This window comes from Oncorhynchus clarkii, chromosome 17, assembly GCF_045791955.1.
Source record: "Oncorhynchus clarkii lewisi isolate Uvic-CL-2024 chromosome 17, UVic_Ocla_1.0, whole genome shotgun sequence".
Taxonomy (NCBI): Eukaryota; Metazoa; Chordata; class Actinopteri; order Salmoniformes; family Salmonidae; genus Oncorhynchus; species Oncorhynchus clarkii.
The window spans coordinates 16834128-16856128 of NC_092163.1; the positions used below are offsets into that span (position 1 = coordinate 16834128).

General features: G+C 50.1%; 1 protein-coding gene across 2 annotated transcripts in view; it reads left to right on the forward strand.

Annotated features, from left to right (window-relative positions):
- LOC139370357 (trinucleotide repeat-containing gene 6C protein-like) overlaps positions 1 to 22001 on the forward strand; it is a 75826-nt gene that overhangs the window by 29937 nt on the left and 23888 nt on the right. For both annotated transcript variants that reach the window (XM_071109786.1, XM_071109785.1), the window contains exons 4-10: positions 157 to 519; positions 9023 to 11836; positions 14203 to 14412; positions 15005 to 15252; positions 16263 to 16320; positions 20752 to 20897; positions 21203 to 21346. In XM_071109786.1, coding sequence (XP_070965887.1) covers positions 157 to 519; positions 9023 to 11836; positions 14203 to 14412; positions 15005 to 15252; positions 16263 to 16320; positions 20752 to 20897; positions 21203 to 21346 — 3983 coding nt within the window. The remainder of the gene's footprint in view (positions 1 to 156; positions 520 to 9022; positions 11837 to 14202; positions 14413 to 15004; positions 15253 to 16262; positions 16321 to 20751; positions 20898 to 21202; positions 21347 to 22001) is intronic.

A 22001-nucleotide genomic window follows, 5' to 3' on the forward strand; every position in this document is an offset into this window, starting at 1 on the left:
CAGGAAAATGATAACACATTCAGGGGTGCACAGCTCATGTGCTCTGGGTGCTACAACCAACAATGTTGTCTTGCAAAGTACAGTGGATTAGTGATGTGTGCTGTGCAGCATTAGCTAATACCTTGCTTCCTGTGTTGTGTTTGTGTCCTCCTCCAGTGCCAGAGCCAGCTAAGCCCAGCCCCGGTCCCCTCCACCACCCCACCACCAGTGTGACCCTGCCCCAGGCCTCACATCCCCCCTCCTCCTTCTCTTCAGTCAGAACCAATGGGAAGCGCGCCCCCCCTAGCACCCAGCAAACACCACAGCAGCTGATCCCACCTCCGCCGTCGTCCTCAGGCCCCCGCTACCCGCCCCGTGAGGTTCCCCCGCGTTTCCGCCAGCAGGAGCACAAGCAGCTACTGAAGAGGGGCCAGCCACTGCCAGCCGGAGCCCTGAGTAGCCTCACCGTGACCCCTGCCTCTGACCCACTCATCTCCGGTGCCCCCGCTTCTTCCTCCTCCGCAGGCAAGCGCCACACAGGTCAGTTCCCTGCTTATTGCGTCTTACCCTTGGCTAGATCTGTTTCCTCAGTAGGAATGTGGCCCGTTTCTCTGTGTAACTTGATAGAGAAGCTGATGTTACTAAATTGGTCCCATGAAATGAAGTGTCGCAGGTCATCATGGTAGCTGGATGAGGCTGTTCAACACAGGGCTCTACGCTGACCTTTACAAGGCACACGTGTGTGCTTAACTTGAAAAATTGTAGGAGCACACAAATACATTTAGGAGCGCAGTGAATAGTATTTGAGATATTAAAACTATAATCCCCAAAATCCCTAGGTGTGCTAGAATTCAAATTCCAGGTCGACATCAAAATATTTAAGGCACATATGCGAGTAAAATGGTCTCTGTGTTAGTGCCCTGCAACAGGTTGAGGAATGGGGCGAATCACAAATTCGTATGATGGGTCCATCTGTGGGTCAGTCCGAAACCTTGGTGTTACTCGGGGCAGGTGATATTACCCCTGTTCTCGCTCAGTACTAGTCCACTGACATTAGGGAATTGATGATGGTGTGTTACTCTGAGATTCTCCTCCACTCTGACCCATTGGTTCACCTGTGTTTCTACAGGGGCTCTGTGCACTGCAGATAGGCTTTAACTTGACGCTGTTGAAATATGGCTGTGATGGTGTTTAGCTGCTGAGTGTAGGTGCTGTGGAGACTGGAGAGCACTCAGGACCTGTACCGCCCGCGGTCACCTTTTTTAATGTACTCACCAGTGACCGGATCTGTGGACCGCGTAGAGAAACGTGTCAGGCCAAGAGACCCACTCTGCCAGTGGGCTTTAATTTAGAGCGAAAGAGAGGTGAGTGGACAAACAATATGAGCCTTGAGTAAATGTCTCTCAGCATTGTTTTTCCTCCAGTGAGGGAGTGGGAGGCGTGCGGTCTCTGCAAGCTGTCTGGTGAACCACTGTTAGCCTACCGTCTTCCTTTTTAAGCCTCGACCCTGCAGCTTTTCTCTGACCACCGGTCTTCACATCCCAATGGAAGGTATTTCAACCAACACCTCCAGTATATGTTGTCTTTAAACGCAGAACATGAACAGATGAGCACACCGCAAATTGTTGTACGACACTTTGAGGACGAGACGGAGGAAGAGTTTGCTGCGATGTCTGTTCACATCTTTTTTTATTTTACTCCAATCTCTCTCCTCCTCGGTGGTGCTGTCTTCCATTACTGACTGACATGTTTACTCTGAGGGGGCTGCCTGCAGCTTCACTGTAAACAGAATTTCTCTGCAAACCCTGGGCAGCACAGGGCATTACAGACACATGTCGTCACACACACACACACAGTGTGTGTATACGCACTCAAGTACACACTGATGGTCTGATATCCAATGTTTTTTTTTTTAACCGACTGGCTGGACAACTCTCCCAGGGGCCCTCTGCACAACACGGCCCCAGGCAGGAGAGGCCCAAGCTGGGGAAGGCTTTAAGTCCCTGGGGTTTCTGATCAACTGTTCTTCCCTCTGGCTGTCTGCATTGTCATTCCATGAATAGCTTATTTCTCTACTGCTGTACTCCACTGCCAATTATGGAAAGAGATACAGCATTAGTCTTGGCACTGAGGAATACAGGTTTTGGATGGATGCAGTGTTGAGAAGTATGCATTTGATTTGGTGTCTAGCTGTGTTCTCTCAATTTTAGGAGGAAAATGTCATTTTTCCTGCCAGCATGGTACAAAATTCATGCAAACATGGGCCAATCTAATTTGTCCCCAGGCTGAATGTGAGAGACTGTGTATGTAGATGAGCTCTGTCTTTGGGGTCAGCTTCCCTTTGACCTCCCTGCTGGTGTAGTCGTCATGTTTCAGAGGGGACACAGGCTCTTTCCGCCCCAGAGGCCTGCTGTGGCTGTACTTACAGGAGTCAGTCACTGCCTTGATCCAGTTACATCCTCTCTCATCTGTCTGCCCACAGGCTCAGCTGGCTATACACACAATCAACCAATCAAACAATTCAATAATGAATACTTTTTGTCTGACCATTTTAAAATGCACACGACTCGAGTGCGAGAACAGCAAAGCATTAAAAATCAAAATGGACACAAACACATAAGTCGTAGGCCTATTTCTATTTCCATTGTGGTCCTCTTTAGACACAACCCAACCTCCACACCACAATGTCTTGAGACACAACCCAACTTCCACACCACAATGTCTTGAGACACAACCCAACCTCCACACCACAATGTCTGAGACACAACCCAACCTCCACACCACAATGTCTGAGACACAACCCAACCTCCACACCACAATGTCTGAGACACAACCCAACCTCCACACCACAATGTCTGAGACACAACCCAACCTCCACACCACAATGTCTTGAGACACAACCCAACCTCCACACCACAATGTCTTGAGACACAACCCAACCTCCACACCACAATGTCTTGAGACACAACCCAACCTCCACACCACAATGTCTTGAGACACAATCTCAACAGCTGATGGCATTACAACTCAGTGAGTGCTGCAGCCTAGCCTGTCTGGCCTTCGTCTAGTAGCATAGCAGGTGCTACAGTGGGTGTCTGAGATGCAAGCCGTGCTGTGGGAAACACACTCAGTGGTCTACAACAGCTGGTTCATTCATGGCTCTCTGTCTCCTAAGCCCCCGGGTGACATAGCATGTGGCCAGAAGGCATACTGTTAGCTAGATGTTAACACGCATTGGCCCTGCCGCCCTTCTCATTTGGCCCCTTGGCTTTGTCTTCAAACGCCTGGATGAGGTGGCATATTTGTTCTTTTGATTCCAGTTCCAGACGCTATTGTTTTGTCTGCGGATAAAGACCAATCCATAACAAGTCCCATTGATGACTGTTCAGCCAGGTATTCCCATCAGTGATCACTGCCTGATGTGGTTTAGCTGTAAGGTGATTCCTTTGATCATTGTTGTCAGGGCCACATAAGTGAACAATGTTCAGAGGTATATGCATGACAATGACTGCACTAGTCAATGGAGTTAGCTGAAGCACATGCTGTTCTCGAGCCAGACGAGGCTAGAGAGAATGCTAGCCCTCTCTCGCTCGCTCTCCCCTCTCTCTCTCTCGCTCGCTCTCCCCTCCAGCCCCTAGTGGCCTCATTAGCCCAGACTCTGCCAGGGAACCAAGAGGAAACTACCTCTCCTCTCCGGTTTTAAACCCTCCTGTGCCCACTCTCACTCCTTTTCTCTCTCTGTCTCTCCATTTCTGGAAAACTAACCAGAATCTTTTGATCCCGGAGACCGGAACTCAGAAGTTCCTGAAAGGGGAAAGAGGGTCTATTTTGAGGACAAAGGGGATTAAATGGTGCGTTTACTGCTTGTGGTGTGTCACGGTGAGGTTTGGCTAGAGATAATGTGGTGGATTGGCGGTGTTGAATGAATGGGAGAATAATGGCGTCCGGTTCGGCCCCATTCGTATGGCTCTCTGCTGCATTTCACAGCTAGCTCCAAGGCTACGCTATTGCTCAAGATGTTGGCCACAGGCACTTTATCCTTTTTGGTGCACCGTGTCTTTCTTTCTCTTCATACACACACTCTCTCTCCGCTCTCGCTCTCTCTTCCTTTGCCACTGTCAACCCCTCCCCCTCTCCCTGTCACCCTGGCTTTCATAGGGAGAGAAAGGCGGTGTCTAACCTCTGGCTACCTGCCCGTGTTCCCCATGTGAGCTGCCTGCTAGCAGCATCCTCATTATCAGCAGCAGCCTGATCTCCCGGTAGTTGTTTCCCCGGCAGGGCTACTAGCATCACTGCCGCCTTGTCTTATTCTGAGTAGTAGACTAGTGCTCTACGATAGGAAGCTGAGCTGGTATGTGAAGTGTGTTCGTTGATGCAGATGTAGTGTGTGCGTGCTCTCACCGCACTGCATCTTTGGTGCCAGGGAGCCGCAGCAGAGCCAAAGAATAGAAGCCCCTTTGTTTTGATTTCTGACGCCGCTATTCATTCAGCGTACACAATCGTACCCACTGCCCTCCTAATTGGGACCAGAATGGAAGCATCAGAGACTGAATGGAACTGTCCCCCTTTTTTCCTTGTTGTTTTGTTACTGTCCCCCGTTTCTCACACGCACACTCCTTTTTCCCCCGAAGCAGGAAGCAGGAAGATTCTCACTAATCTATTGGAATGCCTACCAGAAATAAGGTCGTACAGAGTTGTAAGGAAAAGAGTGGGCAAGGTTGAGTAGACCTAAGAGACGTGACACACACGCACACAAACACACAGTGACTCACACGCACACACTACGCAGCCAGCCTCAATTTCTTGGCATCAAGTCAAGTAAGCAGTTGCAGCGCTTTGCAGCGAGCAGTAGCAGACATATTGAATGGCGGAGGATGGCGATGGCTGCTGCGTCTCCCCGCTCTGCGTAGCGCCTCACAGCATGGTGTTGCAGCAGCACCACCTCTCTTCAGGTATTTTTCCGCTCTACCCCTGACCCCCTTCTTTACAGCTACCGTCAGCTCTTTTATCTCTCTCTCTACTCCAGGGTTTTTATTTTGTTTCGCTCGTAGAGTTGTCCGTGACGGGGAAAAAATAGGGCTGAGCTGCACGCTTTTCTGTGTAGTATATGATTGATTTATCATGCAACCTATTTTTATGCCCCTTCAGAGAAAATGTGTGCGTGGGAGCGAGCAGGGGGCGACTAAATGAAAGGGAGAAAGCAGAGGGCAGAGCGAGACGTTCTTGCTGCAGGCAGCAGCCTCTGAGCTCTTGGCTGAGTTTCAGGTCTGCCTGATAAAATGGCGTTCCTTGCTGCTCGGCGGGCTTGAAGAGACCCAGAGAGAGGGGGGGACGACGCTAGTCAGCGTCAGAACCGCTGGTGCTGTTGTCCTCTCTCTCCTTCCTCTCACATATAAACAAAAACCTAACAGCCTTGCAGGTATATGGATTGACATTGTTTTGCTGACGGCAACACCCACAATGAACTTTTCTATGTTAGGTTAGCGGTTAGCTAAACGGTGCCAAACCTACCAAAGCAAAAGCCTGCCGAAGACACGGACTCTCTCCCACACCCACACAGGGCTCTGTTGGAACGACTCCTAAAATATGCAAATCATGCAAAACCTCTTTGGTTGTTGTGGGCGCTGGCCACTGACATTAGCTGTTATGTGTACTGACTTTGATGCATTTGTTTCTCGAAGGCCATGAGGAAGTGATGGTGGTTGTGGTTCTGTTGTGGGTTTAAGATGTATTAAATAGTCCCGGTGAGTAACAGTGGAGAGTTATGATCAATGTGGTATGGCGATATGTGTTCCTAAGTGAACAACGCCATAGAAAAGTTGTCCCAAATGGCACCCTATTCCCTTTTTATAGTGCACTACTTTTGAACAGAGCATATAGGGTGCTTGCATAAGGATCCATGATGTGCTTACATAAGGATCACTCAGCCTAATGCACGCTGGTCTGTCACTGCATTGTGGGATGATGCGTCTTGGACGGGCAGCTCAGCTTGACCCTAGATGCCCCAGATGTTTTCTATTTGTGCAGTTTTGAGAGGGGGAGAGGTGGAACCGAACAGCCTGCTCACGTGTTTTTTTTCTCTCACCAAAAATGTAGTAGGAGAAACTTTTAATGGGAAATCTTTTGCAACATTGTTGGAAGTTAGGATTTGAGATGGGAATTTTGTGGTACCTCTGTGGTTCCACTTTCTAGGAAGTGTAGAACTGATTGCAGGTTGTGTGTGTGTGCATGCGTAGAGCTATAAAGCCTACAGTGTGTGTGTCTGCCTTTCTACACACACACACACACACACACACACACACACTGACAACTCTTTGTGATAAGGCAGTCTGAGAAGAGGAGATAAGTATGTTGAGGGGAAAATTGCATTTGGAGGGACTCAGAGGCGTGTTGCGCAGTATCTTAAGCCTAACCACATATCTGTCAGTCAGTGTGTCTCAGACGGAAGCTAGTCCCCCCACTATTTGACAGGATTGTGTTGACCATAGCTTTATCTGTGATGGATAAACTCTAGGCAATTATGCAAATCACGGAACGATCCAATGGACTCCAATAGCGAGCTAATAGAAGGTAAGAATCTCTATTTGAAACGAGGTGATGACCAAATACGGCCTACCCAACTGTTTCACACACACGCATATTAATAAAACATTCTGTGACGCGTCAAAGGAAAGCCAGAGGCTATACGTTTTCTCAATGTCTCAGACAACTTTGACATTGAGAATGCTTTTGTGTCATAGATAATATAGCTAGCAATGGGATACCTTTCTTTTTGATATGACAATTGATGAGCTTATTGGATTTGTGAATTACAAAAAACAAATAGATTATAGTACAGCCTTCAACAATGTGCAGTTTCGTAACATAAGCAGGATTTGAGGTCAGTCTCATTTCTAGGCAGTCTGAATTTACTCGATTGAAATGAAAATTGGCCCCGACCCTGCTCTCAAGTAATGAAGGCGAGTGGGAACAGCAGTGTTCTTAGGTCCTCTCTGTAGATAAGACCAGTTTAGTGGTTTGCTTTGCATGGTGGTTGGTGGATCAATACCACCTCCTCCTCCTCTCCAGCAGCATTAATAAGGCCATTGATTAGCTGCCTCTCATTGATTCATTGCGGCCTCATAGCACGAAATTAGCCTATTATTAGTTGTTACCAAGACTGGTTTCTCTCATCGGTATTAGTGAGAGTATTGTGTGTCTGTAGGCTGAGGCTATGTTGCACAGTGTGGGCTCGACTTACACTACCGTTCAAAAGTTTGGGTTCACTTAGAAATGTCCTTGTTTTTGAAAGAAAAGCAACAACAAAAAATGGTCCATTTAAAATAACATCAAATTGATCAGAAATACAGTGTAGACATTGTTAATGTTGTAAACGGCTATTGTAGCTGGAAACGTCAGATTTTTTAAAAGATTTTTATGGAATATCTACGTTTATCAACAACCATCACTCCTGTGTTCCAATGGCACGTTGTGTTAGCGAATTCATGTTTATCATTTTAAAAAGCTAATTGATCATTAGAAAACCCTTTTTGCAATGTTTGCACACCTGAAAACTGTTGTTCTGATTTAAAGAAGCAATAAAACTGGCCTTTAGATGAGTTGAGTATCTGCAGCATCAGCATTTGTGGGTTCGATTACAGGCTCAAAATGGCCACAAACAAATAATTTTCTTCTGAAACCCATCAGTCTACTCCTGTTCTGAGAAATTAAGGCTATTCCACTCACCAGTCTCAATGTCAACAGTGAAGAGGTGACTCCGGGATGCTGGCCTTCTAAGCAGAGTTCCTCTGTCCAGTGTTTGTTATTTTGCCCATCTTAATCTTTTATTTTTATTGGCCAGTCTGAGATATGGCGTTTTCTTTGCAGCTCTGCTTTAGAAGGCCAGCATTGCGGAGTCACCTCTTCACTGTTGACGTTGAGACTGGTGTTTTGCGGGTACTATTTAATGAAGCTGCCAGTTGAGGACTTGTAAGGCGTCTGTTTCTCAAACTAGTCACTCTAATGTACTTGTCCTCTTACTCAGTTGTGCACCGGGGGCCTCCGACTCCTCTTTCTATTCTGGTTAGAGGCATTTTGCGCTGTTCTGTGAAGGGAGTAGTACACAGCGTTGTACAAGATTTCTTGGCAATTTCTCACATGGAATAGCCATCATTTCTCAGAACAAGAATAGACTGACGAGAAACAAAAACAAGGACATTTCTAAGTGACCCAAACTTTTGAAAGGTAGTGTATATCATGTTTTTCTCCCTCTTCTGGTGTGAGGACATATATTAATAGGAGCATTTTTTTGCGTTCTGGTTATTATGCTGTTTTATGATTTATTTTCTTAGTTTTTTCAGTGTGTGTGTGAAGGAAAGAAATATAGAATTGAAGACGGCAGAGTTTTAATGTGCGTACTCTGCAGTCTCCACAGTGTCGGAGTGTAGCTGTGTCTAGCAGCCCAGACCTGGTAGTGCTTTGTGGGGACCTGCTGGAGCATAGGGAGTGATAGATGAGGAGCCATCTTGGTTTCATTTCAATAAATGAGCAGCTTTCCACTTGGGCTTCCCTTCACGGCCACAGCTAGGGGAGACTAATGGGCCTCTCAGTTCAGGGGGAGGGAAGGAGGGAGAGGGAGAGAGCAGGTGGGAGGGAGGGTTCCATTTCACCCACTCACATAGAAGAAGGAAGGAGGACTAGTGGGAGTGAAAGTAGGAGAGGGAGGGCTCCTATCTCTCACCCAGTCACTCTACATCTGACTGCACCAAAGCAGGAATATATGGATATGCCATAGCTAATAGGATACGGGGCATGGTCTGCTGTACATTCTGATTATGGCAGGCATCTGACTGGAGAACAGACCAGGAGAGCGTGACCATTGCTCTCCTCTCACTGCTGCCAAGTCGGATGGTAACAATTTAACCAACCAAGGAGATACAGTACAATGACTTCCTCCAGGAGCTGAGGGAGTTTATTACATGGTGTTCTCTCTGTTTCTCTGTCTCTCTCTCAAATGTTTTCTCCTGGTTAAATAAATACATATTTCTCTCTTTTTCTCTTCCAGACCTGCCCTTCCAGAGTGGTCCTGGTGCCCAGCATGAGAATCCCCACTGGGGAGCCTTACCACCAGCCACCGACCGCAGCAGCAGCACCACCAGTAGTAGCTGGGATCAAGTGATCATCGACGGGAGCGACACCGAGGCCTGGCCCTCCATCAGTCGCAGCAGCGTCAGCCGACCAGTGAATCCTCCAGAATGTGCCACAGCCGTTGACTGTACGAACCCAGAGACCAGCAGCAACATGAGCATGGCCACAGGGGCTACTAGCCAGCAGGCCCACTACCCCTCCTCTCTCAAAGCTAACGTCGCTAACGTAGCTAGCATGATGCAGCCTAGCGGTGGCCAGGGAGTTGGAGCCATCGGCAGCAGGGGCTGGGGCTCCGGACCAGGCCCCATCCCCATGGGCCCCACTGAGGGAGCCAAACCCGACGGCCTTGGGCCCAACCTGGGTCGGAGTGGAGGAGCACCCAGCTGGAACTCCCAGCCCAGCTTTAGCCTGAACCTGAACCCCAACGCCAACCCCTCGGCCTGGCCCGTGCTGGGGCAAGAGGGGGCTGGAGGTAGCCCGAACCCCGCCTCACTACCACCCAACGGTATCCTGGGCAATGGGAGCCTGGGAGGGGACGAGAACAACAGCAGCAGCACCTGGGGAGGAGGCATGATGAGCCCTGATGCCCCGTCCTCCAATAAGAATGTGTCTTTCAGCAGCATGGAACACCCCAACCTTAACACTGACGGACAAAACAGCCACCACACTAAGCAGCCCCTCAGCCCCATCCACGGGCTACCCGGCTGGGGAGGCCAGTCCCCTACTGAGTCCTCCCACCTCAACGGAGACGCAGGGAGCTCCGTCTGGGGCAACGAAGACACCAAGACATCCGCTAACTCCTCCTCCAAGAACTCAGGCTGGGACTCAGCACCCTCCGGAGGCATGTCCGGCTGGAGCCACTCTGGCAGCGGGAGTGGCAGTGGAGAAGGAGGCTGGGGAGGAGACTGGGGTAAGCACAGCGGTGGAGGAGAGGTCAAAGGAGGCTGGGATTCCTCAGATGGCCCAGCCCCGGACCAGCAGGTGAGCTCCTGGGGCCAGCCAACCCCGGCCCCGGCTAGTGAGGGTAGCGGGAGCGGTGGCAGCGAGGGGCACATCCATCGCAGGGATCGGACTGGCAGCGAGGACGGAGGTCCCCCTCCCCTGCCTCGGCAGGACCTGGACCCCCGTGTGCTCTGCAACACAGGCTGGGGCCAGACGCCCGTCCGCCAGCACACCTCCTGGGAGATGGAGGAGCAGCGTGCCGCCAACGATAGGAAGACCAGCGAGATGAGGGGAGGCGGTGGAGGGGACACATGGAGGGGCTCCAACAGCCCCTCTTCTGGATCCCCACCGGACCCCCGGAACGGGGGAGCCAACCCCAGCCTGGGACCATCTCAGAGGCCAGGCTCAGGGGGCCCCGGAGGCAAGAGTGAGGGCCCTTCAGGCTGGGGAGGCCCTCCACCCTCAAGCTGGGGGGAGCAGCCTGTCAACAAGGCCCCCAACGGTTCCGTCAGTGGCTGGGGGGACCCCATGGCCCAAGGCCCCAATACCACAAACAATGGCCCAAAGAGTGGAGGTCAATCCTGGGGTATCCCTGAGGAGAAGTCCTCCCCTACCTGGGACGACGGGCCAGCCAAGACCCAGCAGAACCAAACCCAGAGCTGGGGAGAGGGGCCCAAGTCCTCCTCCCACGGCTGGGGCTCCGGCCACGGAAGTGGCAGCAATGGCTCCAATGGATCCAACGGCTCCAACGGCGGAGAGTGGAGAGAACCGGCCGAGGTGAAGAAGAATGGGTCCTCCAGCCACATGTGGGAAGGAGAAGGAGGAAATGGACGAGGAGGGTGGAAGGACAGCCCCAGAGGGGGTGTAGGAAATGGGGGCGGCTGGGGGTCGAAGCCTGCCCCTGCTGTTGGTGGCTGGGGGGAGCCCCAGAACCAGCATCCCAACGGCCCAGCACCAGGATGGGGCTCCAAGCCCCAGGAAAGCCCCAGCGGCCCAGCACCAGGATGGGGCTCCAAGCCCCAGGAAAGCCCCAGCGGCCCAGCACCAGGATGGGGCTCCAAGCCCCAGGAAAGCCCCAGCGGCCCAACACCAGGATGGGGCTCCAAGCCCCAGGAAAGCCCCAGCGGCCCGGCACCAGGATGGGGCTCCAAGCCCCAGGAAAGCCCCAGCGGCCCAACACCAGGATGGGGCTCCAAGCCCCAGGAAAGCCCCAGCGGCCCGGCACCAGGATGGGGCTCCAAGCCTCAGGAAAGCCCCAACTGCAATAGTGGAGGAGGTGGATCAGGAGGAGGCAGCATGGGGTCCTGGGGCGGCCCTGCATCTGTAAGGCAGAGTTCCAACCCCGGCTGGGGCCCGGGGAGCTCCGGAGCCAAACCCGACCCAGCGATGGAGCCCACTGGCTGGGAGGAACCCTCTCCTCCCTCCATCCGCCGCAAGATGGAGATCGATGACGGCACGTCCACCTGGGGAGACCCCAGCGCCTACAACAAGACCGTGAATATGTGGGACCGCAACAACCCCACTGGAGGTAACGGTAACCAAGGGAACAACTCTACCCAGCCGCCGACCAGCAAGAGTAGCGGAGGCATGACCGTCAACAACAGCCACAACAACCACTCCTCCGTCCCCCCTAGCAACAACAATCACCACCACATGAACCACCACCACCTGCACCACGGACAGCCCCCGCCACACAGCCAGCACCACGGCAACAACAATGGATCCGCCAACACCGCCGCCCCGCACCAGGGCGGAGGACCCCAGGGCAGACCACCTATGGCCAACCCAGGTAAGAAACTGACCCCATTCACTGTCTGAAATGTCTGTTAAACTGGTTATTATGCACCTTTGTAATGTATTGTGGTATTAGCCCTGTGATTAACCTATACTGGAAAGACTGCAAGTGACAGACTTATGTCGTATGTCTAAGGATATATCCAACGTTCAAGTATATATTTTGTCATTGAATATTAGTGCAGTGCGATTAACCAAAATGTTTTATTAATCATTTTTAAGCAACTAATTGAGCGACATGGTTCAATGATTTAAATTCCATTTTGTTTGGGGGTTTTCTGTGAGCTCAATGCGCACACAGCGCAGTTTCTTTAAATATGGAACAGACGAAGCCCGAGCTGTGCGATGTGGGAGGGAGTTTGGTAATTACCTACAGTGATCATAATCCATTGGGTGCCTACTTGTCCGGTCTGTTTCTTTTACACCTGCTACATAAGAGACAGAAGAATGTGTGATCAAGAGTGATAGAGAGCAAGTTGCATAGCAGTTCTCTAACTGAAAATACATGATCTAAATGATTGATAGTTGGTATTCAGCAGTCGTGCCTTATTCACTTTGAAGAACTACTAAAATAGTGATTTTTGTCAGACAATACAGGCATCAGCTCTATAGAGATGAGATAATGACTGGAATTAAACAATACTCATCAAAAAAAACAAACATAAAGTGAAATATTTGAGTAAAGTAATGTGAATGAAGGTTAATAGGTGATAAGCAGTAATGGACAGTCACTACCATCATGGGACTTTTATTTATTGTTTTATTGTGTGTTGTTACAGCATTTAACCCACATAATGCACAGCGCATTTCATGTAAATTATTGGAATTGAAACAGTGTTTAATCGAAACCGAAACGACCTCAAAAAGCACTAATCGCTCAGCATTATTGAACATGCACAATGCCGGGGCTTTTCAAGGCACCCCACTGCAAAGACAAAAGCTTCAGTGAAAGCTGACTGTGGCAGGAAGGCACTAAAAGGTTATGGATGAGTGAGACCAGTGCCCCCTGCTGTTACTCTATGTACAACCCCAGTAACCAGAGACTGATCAGCCAGGCTTGGCACACACTGCTCTAGACTGCCTGCTTTTATAGTCCTCCTCAGTGGACTCAAGAGGACAAGAGGGTCTGGGAACTGGGCCAGGAATTAAACAGTCATGGCTGCCGTCCTCCTCCTCTCTCCCCCCTTCTCTGCCTTCCTCTCCCCCCCTTCTCTGCCTTCCTCTCCCCCCCCCTTCTCTGCCTTCCTCTCTCTCCCCCCTTCTCTGCCTTCCTCTCTCCCCCCCCCCTTCTCTGCCTTCCTCTCTCCCCCCCCCTTCTCTGCCTTCCTCTCTCCCCCCCCCCTTCTCTGCCTTCCTCTCTCCCCCCCTTCTCTGCCTTCCTCTCTCTCCCCCCCTTCTCTGCCTTCCTCTCTCTCCCCCCCTTCTCTGCCTTCCTCCCCCCCCCCCCCCCCTTCTCTGCCTTCCTCTCCCCCCCCCCCCTTCTCTACCTTCCTCTCTCCCCCCCTTCTCTGCCTTCCTCTCCCCCCCTCTTCTCTGCCTTCCTCTCTCCCCCCTTCTCTGCCTTCCTCTCTCCCCCCCTTCTCTGCCTTCCTCTCTCCCCCCTTCTCTGCCTTCCTCTCTCTCTCCCCCCCTTCTCTGCCTTCCTCTCTCTCTCCCCCCTTCTCTGCCTTCCTCTCTCTCTCCCCCCTTCTCTGCCTTCCTCTCTCTCTCCCCCCTTCTCTGCCTTCCTCTCTCTCCCCCCCCTTCTCTGCCTTCCTCTCCCCCCCCCTTCTCTGCCTTCCCCCCCCCCCCCCTTCTCTGACTTCCTCTCTCTCCCCCCCTTCTCTGACTTCCTCTCTCTCCCCCCTTCTCTGCTTTCCTCTCTCCCTCCCCTTCTCTGCCTTCCTCTCTCTCCCTCCCCTTCTCTGCCTTCCTCTCTCCCTCCCCTTCTCTGCCTTCCTCTCTCCCTCCCCTTCTCTGCCTTCCTCTCTCCCTCCCCTTCTCTGCCTTCCTATGGGCCTTGGTCAAAAGTAGTGCACTATATAAAGAATAGGGTGCCATTTGGTACATAACAATACTGCCTCTGATTAACATGTAACAACTTGGCTCACTGTTTTACGAGGAAAAGCCCGAGGATTGAGACTAAAACGGGGTGTAGAGCAAGTGAATGAATGGAAGCTAGCACACACTGTTCCTCAGTAGTTTTATGGTTCCATTTTCATCAGTAATGGAACCAGTTAGTTGGCAGTAAAACTAGACTGCCAGACTGCAATTACTAACAATATGTCAGATCACTGTTTGCTGGTCTTGTAAGTGAATATACTTGCAATTGTGTTGCACACACAACTTTAAAGCATACATTATAAATATGTCCTCTACCAGGCTGGGGGGAGCTGCCCAGTGTCCAGCAGCCCAAGCCAGAGCCGGCGTGGGGGGAGCCCGCTGGCCCCTCTCCTGCAGTGGACAACGGCACCTCTGCCTGGGGCAAACCCCCTGGTGTTCCTGGAGGCTGGGGCGATGGGGGGCACGAGCCCAATGGACCCTACAGGAGGGGGAACAACGGACCCTCTGGATCTGCACCCTGCAAGCCAGGTTAGGACCACACGCCGTTGGTGTACGAACATGGTCAACACTCATCTTATCAGTAAACAACAACAAAAATAATACCCTATTGTGTTTGTATGCATCTGAAAGTTTCTGTTAAAGATTTGCTTTTCTAGATGTCTTGAACAACATTGTGTCACTAGAGGTTTCCCTGGTTGCATGCTTTGATCAATGTGGCAGTTCTTGTTTGTGCTTTTAAAATAATTGTTATACAAGAAGGCAAGCAAGAAATGAAGGGACTTGTGTGACAATACTGGCACCAAGTGGTTGCATTGCTAATTGCACGCAAAGGGGTTGCCCTTGATCTTTGCAAGCAGTCAAAACTCAAATCAAAGTGTATTGGTCCCATGCACATGGTACAGTTAAATTCTTGCTTGTCAACGTGCTACTCCAGACTGCAGTATATTGGTTCAGCAGAAACACAGATACTGAGGTTAGCTCGAGACTATTGTTTGGCACTGAAGTCAGGTGTCAGATTTCAGTGAACTAGCTATATTACAAGAAGGCACTTACTAAATAATTTTGAATTAGTATTTAACTCTACAACATTAACATCTACCCTGCACTGCTCCTCATCCAGCCCTCAAATCTATGCAAGACGGTTGGGGAGGTGGGAGGGAGGAGGAGATGGGCATGTCTTCTGGCCAATGGGATGCTGATGCCGGAGATGTGTGGAACAGCCCCGCCTCCCAGGAGAACAGCTCCTCCTGTAACTCGTGGGGCCAGCCACCCAAGAAGGGCCCGACCAAGGGCAAGATGGGCAACCAGCCAGACGAAGCCTGGATCATGAACCGTCTCATCAAGCAGCTCACTGACATGGGTTTCCCGGTATGAATGTGATACATTTTGCAATGTCAGAATCAGACCTGGTTTCATACTATTTTATATATTTCAATGACCTTTTCTCCAGCCTTCTGGAGGGGGGGGGGGTTACAGTTTTGTGATTATTTTGTCCATTAAGCCAGGCAAGTTCAGTCAAGCACAGTATTTGAAATGATTTGGAATTGTTTCAGAATCCATGTATTGAAATGCATGTACAGTTGAAGTCGGAGGTTTACATACACTTAGGTTGGAGTCAGTAAAAGTAGTTTTTCAACCACTTCATCTGTATTGTTAACAAACTATAGTTCTGGCAAGTCGGATAGGACATCTACTTTGTGCATGACACAAGTCATTTTTCCAACAATTGTTTACAGACAGATTATTTCACTTATAATTCACTTTCACAATTCCAGTGGGTCAGAGGTTTACATACACTAAGTTGACTGTGCCTTTAAACAGCTTGGAAAATTCCAGAAAATGATGTCATGGCTTTAGAAGCTTCTGATTGGCTAATTGGCATCATTTGGAGGTGTACCTGTGGATTTAGGCCTACCTTCAAACTCAGTGCCTCTTTGCTTGACATCATGGGAAAATCAAAAGAAATCAGCCAAGACCTCAGAAAAAAAGTCTGGTTCATCCTTGGGAGCAATTTCCAAACGCCTGAAGGTACCACGTTCATCTGTACAAACAATAGTACGCAAGTCCAGGTATTGGAATGGCCATCACAAAGCACAGGGCAGAACTGAAAAAGTGTGTGCGAGCAAGGAGGCCTACAAACCTGACTCAGTTACACCAGCTCTGTCAGGAGGAATGGGCCAAAATTCACCCAACTTATTGTGGGAAGCTTGTGGAAGGCTTCCCTAAACGTTTGACCCAGGTTAAACAATTTACAGGCAATGCTACCAAATACTAATTGAGTGTATGTAAACTTCCGACTTCAACTGTATTAAGCATGAAGTCAGTGTGTTGTATAGTTGAGGTTGTCACTGATTTGGTGTCTCATGTCATTGTGTTAGAGGGATCCTGCTGAGGAGGCTCTGAAGAGCAACAACATGAACCTGGACCAGGCCATGAGTAGGTTTTCCCTCTGTGTGTGTGTGTGTGTGTCTGACTGTGTGTGTGTGTCTGACTGTGTGTGTGTGTCTGACTGTGTGTGTGTGTCTGACTGTGTGTGTGTGTCTGACTGTGTGTGTGTGTCTGACTGTGTGTGTGTGTCTGACTGTGTGTGTGTGTCTGACTGTGTGTGTGTGTGTCTGACTGTGTGTGTGTGTCTGACTGTGTGTGTGTGTCTGACTGTGTGTGTGTGTGTCTGACTGTGTGTGTGTGTGTCTGACTGTGTGTGTGTGTGTCTGACTGTGTGTGTGTGTCTGACTGTGTGTGTGTGTCTGACTGTGTGTGTGTGTGTGTCTGACTGTGTGTGTGTCTGACTGTGTGTGTGTCTGACTGTGTGTGTGTCTGACTGTGTGTGTGTGTGTGTCTGACTGTGTGTGTGTGTGTGTCTGACTGTGTGTGTGTGTGTCTGACTGTGTGTGTGTGTGTGTGTGTGTGTGTGTGTGTGTGTGTGTGTGTGTGTCTGACTGTGTGTGTGTGTGTCTGACTGTGTGTGTGTGTGTCTGACTGTGTGTGTGTGTGTCTGGCTGTGTCTGTCTGGCTGTGTCTGTCTGGCTGTGTCTGTCTGTCTGGCTCTGTCTGTCTGGCTGTGTCTGTCTGTCTGGCTGTGTCTGTCTGTCTGGCTGTGTGTCTGTCTGGCTGTGTGTCTGTCTGACTGTGTGTCTGTCTGACTGTGTCTGTCTGACTGTGTCTGTCTGACTGTGTCTGTCTGACTGTGTCTGTCTGACTGTGTCTGTCTGACTGTGTCTGTCTGACTGTGTCTGTCTGACTGTGTGTCTGTGTCTGTGTGTCTGACTCTGTGTGTCTCTGACTGTGTGTGTGTCTCTGACTGTGTGTGTGTCTCTGACTGTGTGTGTCTCTGACTGTGTGTGTGTCTCTGACTGTGTGTGTGTCTCTGACTGTGTGTGTGTGTCTTTGACTGTGTGTGTGTGTGTGTGTCTTTGACTGTGTGTGTGTGTGTGTGTCTTTGACTGTGTGTGTGTGTGTGTGTGTCTTTGACTGTGTGTGTGTGTGTCTTTGACTGTGTGTGTGTGTGTCTTTGACTGTGTGTGTGTGTGTCTTTGACTGTGTGTGTGTGTGTGTGTCTTTGACTGTGTGTGTGTGTGTGTCTTTGACTGTGTGTGTGTGTGTGTGTCTTTGACTGTGTGTGTGTGTGTGTGTCTTTGACTGTGTGTGTGTGTGTGTGTCTTTGACTGTGTGTGTGTGTGTGTCTTTGACTGTGTGTGTGTGTGTGTCTTTGACTCTGTGTGTGTGTGTGTGTCTTTGACTCTGTGTGTGTCTTTGACTCTGTGTGTGTGTCTGACTCTGTGTGTGTGTGTGTGTCTGACTCGGTGTGTGTGTGTCTGACTCTGTGTGTCTGACTCTGTGTCTGACTCTGTGTGTCTGACTCTGTGTGTGTGTGTGTCTGACTCTGTGTGTGTGTCTGACTCTGTGTGTGTGTTTGACTCTGTGTGTGTGTGTTTGACTCTGTGTGTGTGTGTTTGACTCTGTGTGTGTGTGTTTGACTCTGTGTGTGTGTGTGTGTGTGTCTTTGACTCTGTGTGTGTGTGTGTGTGTCTTTGACTCTGTGTGTGTGTGTGTCTGACTCTGTGTGTGTGTGTGTCTGACTCTGTGTGTGTGTGTGTGTGTCTGACTCTGTGTGTGTCTGACTCTGTGTGTGTCTGACTCTGTGTGTGTCTGACTCTGTGTGTGTCTGACTCTGTGTGTGTCTGACTCTGTGTGTGTGTGTCTGACTGTGTGTGTGTGTCTGACTGTGTGTGTGTGTGTCTGACTCTGTGTGTGTGTGTCTGACTCTGTGTGTGTGTGTGTGTCTGACTCTGTGTGTGTGTGTGTCTGACTCTGTGTGTGTCTGACTCTGCGTGTGTGTGTTTGACTCTGTGTGTGTGTGTGTGTGTTTGACTCTGTGTGTGTGTGTGTGTGTCTTTGACTCTGTGTGTGTCTCTTTGACTCTGTGTGTGTGTGTGTCTTTGACTCTGTGTGTGTGTGTGTCTTTGACTCTGTGTGTGTGTGTGTGTCTTTGACTCTGTGTGTGTGTGTGTGTGTCTTTGACTCTGTGTGTGTGTGTGTCTTTGACTCTGTGTGTGTGTGTGTGTTTTTGACTCTGTGTGTGTGTGTGTGTCTTTGACTCTGTGTGTGTGTGTGTCTTTGACTCTGTGTGTGTGTGTGTCTTTGACTCTGTGTGTGTGTGTGTGTGTCTTTGACTCTGTGTGTGTGTGTGTGTGTGTGTGTCTGACTCTGTGTGGGTGTGGGTGTGTGTGTGTGTCTGACTCTGTGTCTGACTCTGTGTGTGTGTGTGTGTCTGACTCTGTGGGGGTGTGTGTGTGTCTGACTCTGTGGGGGTGTGTGTGTGTCTGACTCTGTGGGGGTGTGTGTGTGTGACTCTGTGGGGGTGTGTGTGTGTGACTCTGTGGGGGGGTGTGTGTGTGTGACTCTGTGGGGGGGTGTGTGTGTGTGACTCTGTGGGGGGGGTGTGTGTGTGTGTGTCTGACTCTGTGTGTGTGTGTGTGTGTCTGACTCTGTGTGTGTCTGACTCTGTGTGTGTCTGACTCTGTGTGTGTCTGACTCTGTGTGTGTCTGACTCTGTGTGTGTGTGTCTGACTGTGTGTGTGTGTGTCTGACTCTGTGTGTGTGTGTCTGACTCTGTGTGTGTGTGTGTGTCTGACTCTGTGTGTGTGTGTGTCTGACTCTGTGTGTGTGTCTGACTCTGCGTGTGTGTGTTTGACTCTGCGTGTGTGTGTTTGACTCTGTGTGTGTGTGTGTGTGTTTGACTCTGTGTGTGTGTGTGTGTGTCTTTGACTCTGTGTGTGTCTCTTTGACTCTGTGTGTGTGTGTGTCTTTGACTCTGTGTGTGTGTGTGTCTTTGACTCTGTGTGTGTGTGTGTGTCTTTGACTCTGTGTGTGTGTGTGTGTGTCTTTGACTCTGTGTGTGTGTGTGTCTTTGACTCTGTGTGTGTGTGTGTGTTTTTGACTCTGTGTGTGTGTGTGTGTCTTTGACTCTGTGTGTGTGTGTGTCTTTGACTCTGTGTGTGTGTGTGTCTTTGACTCTGTGTGTGTGTGTGTGTGTCTTTGACTCTGTGTGTGTGTGTGTCTTTGACTCTGTGTGTGTGTGTGTGTCTGACTCTGTGTGGGTGTGTGTGTGTGTGTCTGACTCTGTGTGGGTGTGGGTGTGTGTGTGTGTCTGACTCTGTGTCTGACTCTGTGTGTGTGTGTGTGTCTGACTCTGTGGGGGTGTGTGTGTGTCTGACTCTGTGGGGGTGTGTGTGTGTGACTCTGTGGGGGTGTGTGTGTGTGACTCTGTGGGGGGGTGTGTGTGTGTGACTCTGTGGGGGGGTGTGTGTGTGTGACTCTGTGGGGGGGGTGTGTGTGTGTGACTCTGTGGGGGTGTGTGTGTGTCTGACTCTGTGGGGGTGTGTGTGTGTCTGACTCTGTGGGGGTGTGTGTGTGTCTGACTCTGTGGGGGTGTGTGTGTGTCTGACTCTGTGGGGGTGTGTGTGTGTCTGACTCTGTGGGGGTGTGTGTGTGTCTGACTCTGTGGGGGTGTGTGTGTGTCTGACTCTGTGGGGGTGTCTGTCTGACTGACTGTGTCTGTCTGTCTGTCTGTCTGACTGACTGTGTCTGTCTGACTGACTGTGTCTGTCTGACTGACTGTGTCTGTCTGACTGACTGTCTGTCTGACTGACTGACTGTCTGTCTGACTGACTGTCTGTCTGACTGACTGTGTCTGTCTGTCTGACTGACTGTGTCTGTCTGTCTGACTGACTGTGTCTGTCTGTCTGACTGACTGTGTCTGTCTGTCTGACTGACTGTGTCTGTCTGTCTGACTGACTGTGTCTGACTGACTGACTGTGTCTGACTGACTGACTGTGTCTGTCTGTCTGACTGACTGACTGTGTCTGTCTGTCTGACTGACTGACTGTGTCTGTCTGTCTGACTGACTGACTGTGTCTGTCTGTCTGACTGACTGACTGTGTCTGTCTGTCTGACTGACTGACTGTGTCTGTCTGTCTGACTGACTGTCTGTCTGTCTGACTGACTGTCTGTCTGTCTGACTGACTGTGTCTGTCTGACTGACTGTCTGTCTGTCTGACTGACTGTGTCTGTCTGACTGACTGTGTCTGTCTGACTGACTGTGTCTGTCTGTCTGTCTGTCTGACTGTGTGTCTCTGTCTGACTGACTGTCTGTCTGTCTGTCTGACTGTGTGTGTGTCTGTCTGTCTGACTGTGTGTGTGTCTGGTGTCTGGGTGTCTGTCTGTGTGTGTCTGTGTCTAGTGTGTGTGTCTGACTGTGTGTGTGTCTGACTGTGTGTGTGTGTCTGTGTTGGGCTGACTGACTGCGTGTGTGTGGGTCTGTGCGTATGCGTATTCCATACTTATCTGATCTTTCTCTCTCCCAAGGTGCTTTGTTGGAGAAGAAGACTGAACTGGACAAGCGGGGCATGGGCATGTCAGACTACAACAACGGGATGAACAAGCCGTTGGGTTGTCGTCCTCAGGCCCTCTCCAAAGACCCCTCCTCGGACCGCAGCCCATTCCTAGACAAGGTACTATATGAATGCCACTAGCATTGTATCAGGAATCAACAGAAGTTCTGTCCATACGATAGAAAGACAGCTAGTGAAAGGCATGTCCATTGACGAAGGATTAAACCACACACACACCTGCCAATGAAAATGGAATGGTGAAAATAGAGGTCTTGTTTGAGGTTTTCAGTCCCACCTTTTCTTATTACCGGGGTTGGGATTATGAGAAGTTTACATCCTTTGTAAAACGTGCCATACAAAAAAAGTGATTAACTGAAATGATTTACTGACTGACTGATCTCGTCTCCCCTCCTCCCTGGTTCCAGGACGGTGGTCTGTCAGATGACGCCCCCCCCTCACCGTTTCTGCCTTCTCCCGTCAGCCTGAAGCTCCCCCTGGTTAACAACCTGCAGCCTGGGCTGGCCCTGGGCTCCCCGGGGCTCAACATGCAGAACTTAAACAACAGACAGGTAAGGCGGTGTCAGGATCAAAGTCTCGTAATGAGGTAGCCCTTCCTGCGGTTTACTGTTAAGACGTTGGTTCAGATCCCGTCTGTGACGCACAAATAAATTTAGCAAAAAAAGAAACGTCCTCTCACTGTCAACTGAGTTTATTTTACTAGGCAAGTCAGTTAAGAACAAATTCTTATTTTCAATGACTGCCTAAGAACAGTGGGTTAACTGCCTGTTCAGGGGCAGAACGACAGATTTGTACATTGTCAGCTCGGGGATTTTAACTTGCAACCTTCCGGTTACTAGTCCAACGCTCTAACCACTAGGCTACCCTGTCGCCCCAAACCTAACAACCTACTTAACATGTGTAAATATTTGTATGAACATAACACGATTCAACAACTGAGACATAAACTGAACAAGTTCCACAGACATAACAGAAATAACAGACTAACAGAAATGGAAATAATGTGTCCCTGAACAAAGGGGGGGTCAAAATCAAAAGTAACAGTCAGCATCTGGTGTGGCCACCAGCTGCATTAAGTACTGCAGTGCATCTCCTCATGGACTGCACCAGATTTGCCAGTTCTTGCTATGAGATGTTACCCCACACTTCCACCAAGGCACCTGCAAGTTCCCGGACATTTCTGGGGTGAATGGCCCTAGCCCTCAC